This window comes from Oryzias melastigma, linkage group LG24 (assembly GCF_002922805.2).
Source record: "Oryzias melastigma strain HK-1 linkage group LG24, ASM292280v2, whole genome shotgun sequence".
Lineage (NCBI taxonomy): Eukaryota > Metazoa > Chordata > Actinopteri > Beloniformes > Adrianichthyidae > Oryzias > Oryzias melastigma.
This window is the reverse complement of record NC_050535.1, coordinates 6999939-7003964: the sequence shown is the minus strand read 5'-3', so window position 1 is coordinate 7003964 and position 4026 is coordinate 6999939. Positions and strand designations below refer to the sequence as shown.

Genomic DNA, 4026 nt, shown 5'->3' with positions numbered 1-4026 from the left:
AAAAAAAAAAAAACCTTAAAAACCTAAATTAGCCAAAACAGCTAGCATGTAGCTGAAATGTTAGCTAAACTAAAAAAAAAGCCTTAAAAACCTAAATTAGCCAAAACAGCTAGCTACATGCTAGCTGATAGCCAGTTAAAATATTAGCTAAATACCAAATGAGCCTAAAAAACTAAATAAAAAGAAAACTTAGCTTAGCTAAAACAGCTAGCATGTAGCTGAAATATTGCTAAACTCAAAAATAGCCTAAAAAATATTAGTAAATGCCAAAATAGTCCAAAAAGCTACAAGAATGCCAAATTTTAAAACTGTAACTTTTTAACATAAATAGGAATAATAAAAAGGCAGGAATATTATTCCAGAATAAATCAACTTAAACCTTAAATAACTTTTAATGTTTTACTCTCCATAAAAATATATTTTTCAAAGTTAGAAATAAACACAAGATAACATTGAGTCATTAATGATAAAAAAAAAAAGATCTGGAGGGCCCCTGGGCCTTGACTTTGACAAGTATGCCTTTAATCTTGTCTAATTTAGGCTTTTTACCGTTTTTTTTAGCCTATTTTGAAGTTTAGCTCATTTTCAGCTACATGCTAGCTGTTTTAGCTAACCTATGTTGCTTTTTTTTTAGTTTAATTTGACATCTAGTTAACATTTTAGCTGGCTATCAGATTCAGCATTTTCAGCTATTAGCTAACAGCTTCAATGTTTTTAGTTATAAATTTTAGCATCTTCAGCTATCAGCACTAGCATCTTCAGCGGCCAAATTCAGCTTGCAGCATTCACACTGGTATTATCACAGATAATGCTATATATCTAGTTCAGAAATATGTCAAAAGTTACGTTTTTAAAGTTTTAAAAATGTAGTTTTAGAGAGTTCAATAAATGTTTATCCTGTTCGGCCCGCGACTTAAAGTGTGTTTTTGATTTTTGGATCACCCCTGATTTAAGGCAAAAAAAAAAAAAAAAGTCACTTACGGTGATGAGAACATAGAAGCTCCAAACGCTCGACACAAAGTGAAACACACAAAGCTGACCCGACTCATTAAATTTAGTGTTTTTGCTCTTGGAGAGGTGAAGACGTCGGTTCACTTTCTGCAACAAGAACAGGACAGAAAATCATTTAAAAATAAAGCGTCACAATAATTGAGGCAGATTTATTTTCTTAAAATAGTAAATCTAAGGACGTCTTAACAAAGAGTGACGTGGTTATAAATCAAAACCTGTTCCATGGCCTACTTCTGAACAATAACAGCTGAAATAGAACACCGTGTTTTCTGCATTCACACAAAAAATGTGCAAAAAAAATTACACTATTTTTTTTATTTTTTTTAAGTACGTGATTCAAACTGTCCCACGTTGTAAATTTGAATACAAAACCCCTGAAGTGAAACAGCTCATTTCCTGGTCTCAGTGAACAGTTTCAGCTCACTCTTCTTTCAGTTTGCATCACATTTAAAGGACTAAAGCAGACAAAGAAAATGTCAAATACATGCATAAAAATTATTTTCACTTGAGCACCATTTTCACGACTTAGAAATGTCAGTGCTGCAGTTCTGCCACATTTATAACCGTCATTCTGAAAGCTGCAGTAAAAAGTCATGCGTTTGCTCCCGTGACGGCCCAGACAGATAAGGCGCTCACGTCGAGGAGGTACTCCTGCACGACGGCGTGGAGGATAATGGTGATGAAGAAGTAGAAGAGAACGGTGGCGCCGTCCTTCCATCCGTACAGATACGTGGTCACCTCTCCCTCTGAGCAACAAAAGAGGGAAACACATGATTTGATCAGTCAGGAAGAGAAAATCCGTCTTTAGTTTAGTTTAACGCCGCATCTCATACCTGGTGATAATGCCGTCACGTTATACTGAGGCTGAATGAACAATATGGCCGTCTTTGCTGTCGTCTGGGAAAAAAAAAAAAAAAAGTAGATTTTTTTTATTTAAAAAATAATATTTGTAAAATATACAACATAAATTTAAACATTTGCTCCAAAAAACGTGCAATTTTTCAGTTTCCAGGCTGCATATCTAATATGAATCATATTCCGATCAGTATTATCATAATTTTATGAGCTACTCAAAGCATATTTCTTTGTTTTTCCATTCAAATGAATCAAAAAAGTCAATTTATTTCAATTAAATTGTATTTATAACCCAATATCACAAAAGAATAGTCTCATAAGGCATTATGAGGCAATTCTTTTGTGATATTGTGTTATATAAAACATTTAATTGAATTAAATTCACTTTTTCGTTCCCTTTGAAGGGAAAATCAGGTAAACAAACAAACAAATATGCTTTCCGTAGCTCATAAAATTGAAATAAAAATGATCCATTTAGGGAAGGAAGGGTCTCACATTTAATTTTCAAATATAGTGCATTAAAATTTATATTAAATTTATAATAATGGCTTTTCATATGTTGAAAAAAACTTTATTGAAATGAACTAAAAAGGAACAGAGATGAATAACTGACAAAATGTTATTTTTTCCTGAATAAAACGCATTTTTTTTTTGTTTTTGTGTGTTATTTGAGTGCAATCACGTGATCTGAATATAAGTAATATTTGATATATGATAAATTCCTCACTTTTTCATGAATACTTTTATATTTACTTTTTAATTTTCAAGCATTTTACTTTCTTCTTTGAACAATTTTGTATAAAATATTTAAAAAAAAATTACTGTATGGATAAAAAAGTGAACCCGTTCACCCTCAGAAATCAAGATTTACACCAATTCTGATTAATGTAACAAAAGTTTCCATCAATCTAAAGTAAAATTGTTTCCTCCCCTTGTATTTTATTTTGAAATCAGCTAAATTAAGGGAATCCCCCCACATTTAAGTCCTGCTCCACTCCAGCTGTGTGCTCGCAATTAGAGTGACAATCTTAATGTCCACCTGTGTTTTAACTCAACTTTTTAATTTCATTTAATTCTGAATCTCAAATTCCTTTATGTCTTTAACAACAGCTGAAGCAACAGCGGTCAGGAGCAGCGGCTCAAATATTGAGACGTGGCAGTTAACTAATATCATCAATTTACACAGGAAACTACATCCGTTTCCGTTGCGGCGTGTCAAAATAAAATATCACAGTTAGACGCACATGGCTTTCTGTCCCCAGAAGCAACTGGATGCTTTTATTTTGAAGGCAACTGGATATATTTCCGGTATGTGTTTTTTATCGATTTACTGTTGAAAGTTGGGAAAATTTTACAGCTTGTTAGTTTGCTAGAGCTAGAATATTGCCTTGTGTGTAAAAAATATATGACTTTTGAGATAACTTTGTTTTTCAAACTAACCTTATTCGGGCGCTTAGTGGTTTATATTGAGAGAGTATGATCTCTGATGTGCGGTCAAATTAACTAGTCATACATTTCACGAGCAAGACGAAAATAGTTTTAACCGGTACTGCAAAACACGCGTGAAAAACGCAAAGTTTCGTTTTCAAGAAGAAACTTCCTTAAACTTTGTTGAATCAAAAATGCTACTTTTGTGGGCGAAGCAACATTAAAAGGTTACAAAACCTGCAGCAAGCAGCTAAAAACACCCACGAAAGTTGTTCCAATATCAATAAAGTAGAACATAAAGTGTCTTAAGTTAGTTATGTGGTGCAAAAAGAAAAGGACATGCATTCCTAAAGCAGCTGAAGAAGAAAAGAAGATTCAGAAATCATCTCACCTCAAACATCAGTCCAATCAAAATGATAATCACCAAACTGAACACAATGTCGGCATGGTTCTGAATTAAGAACTCCTGGCTGAAGAAAGGGTAACTTTTGTTCCTTCGGCGAAATGCCATGTCAACACACTCAAGTTTTTCCCTGTGATTTTAAAAATCACAAATTTTCTTTCTACGAAGTTCAGGAGTTAACTTTCCCGGTAGTTTGCGCATGCGCGGAGTCTTAAAGGGCCAGTGCCATAAATACCTCCTTTGAGGCCATTTAGAAAAAAAAGAAAAAACAACCGGCTATTCAAAGTAATTTAACTCAACTTTAGGCCTTTTTTTAAACAATTGGGAGT

The 4026-nt window shown here is 33.4% G+C and overlaps 1 protein-coding gene across 1 annotated transcript in view; it reads right to left on the bottom strand.

Moving 5' to 3' along the window:
• tram2 (translocation associated membrane protein 2) overlaps positions 1-4026 on the bottom strand; it is an 8649-nt gene extending 4623 nt beyond the window's left edge. Inside the window, exons 1-4 of the mRNA XM_024290402.2 lie at positions 3686-4026; positions 1845-1908; positions 1648-1757; positions 982-1098 (exon numbers count right to left, since the gene is read on the bottom strand). Coding sequence (XP_024146170.1) covers positions 982-1098; positions 1648-1757; positions 1845-1908; positions 3686-3805 — 411 coding nt within the window. The 5' untranslated portion in view covers positions 3806-4026. The remainder of the gene's footprint in view (positions 1-981; positions 1099-1647; positions 1758-1844; positions 1909-3685) is intronic.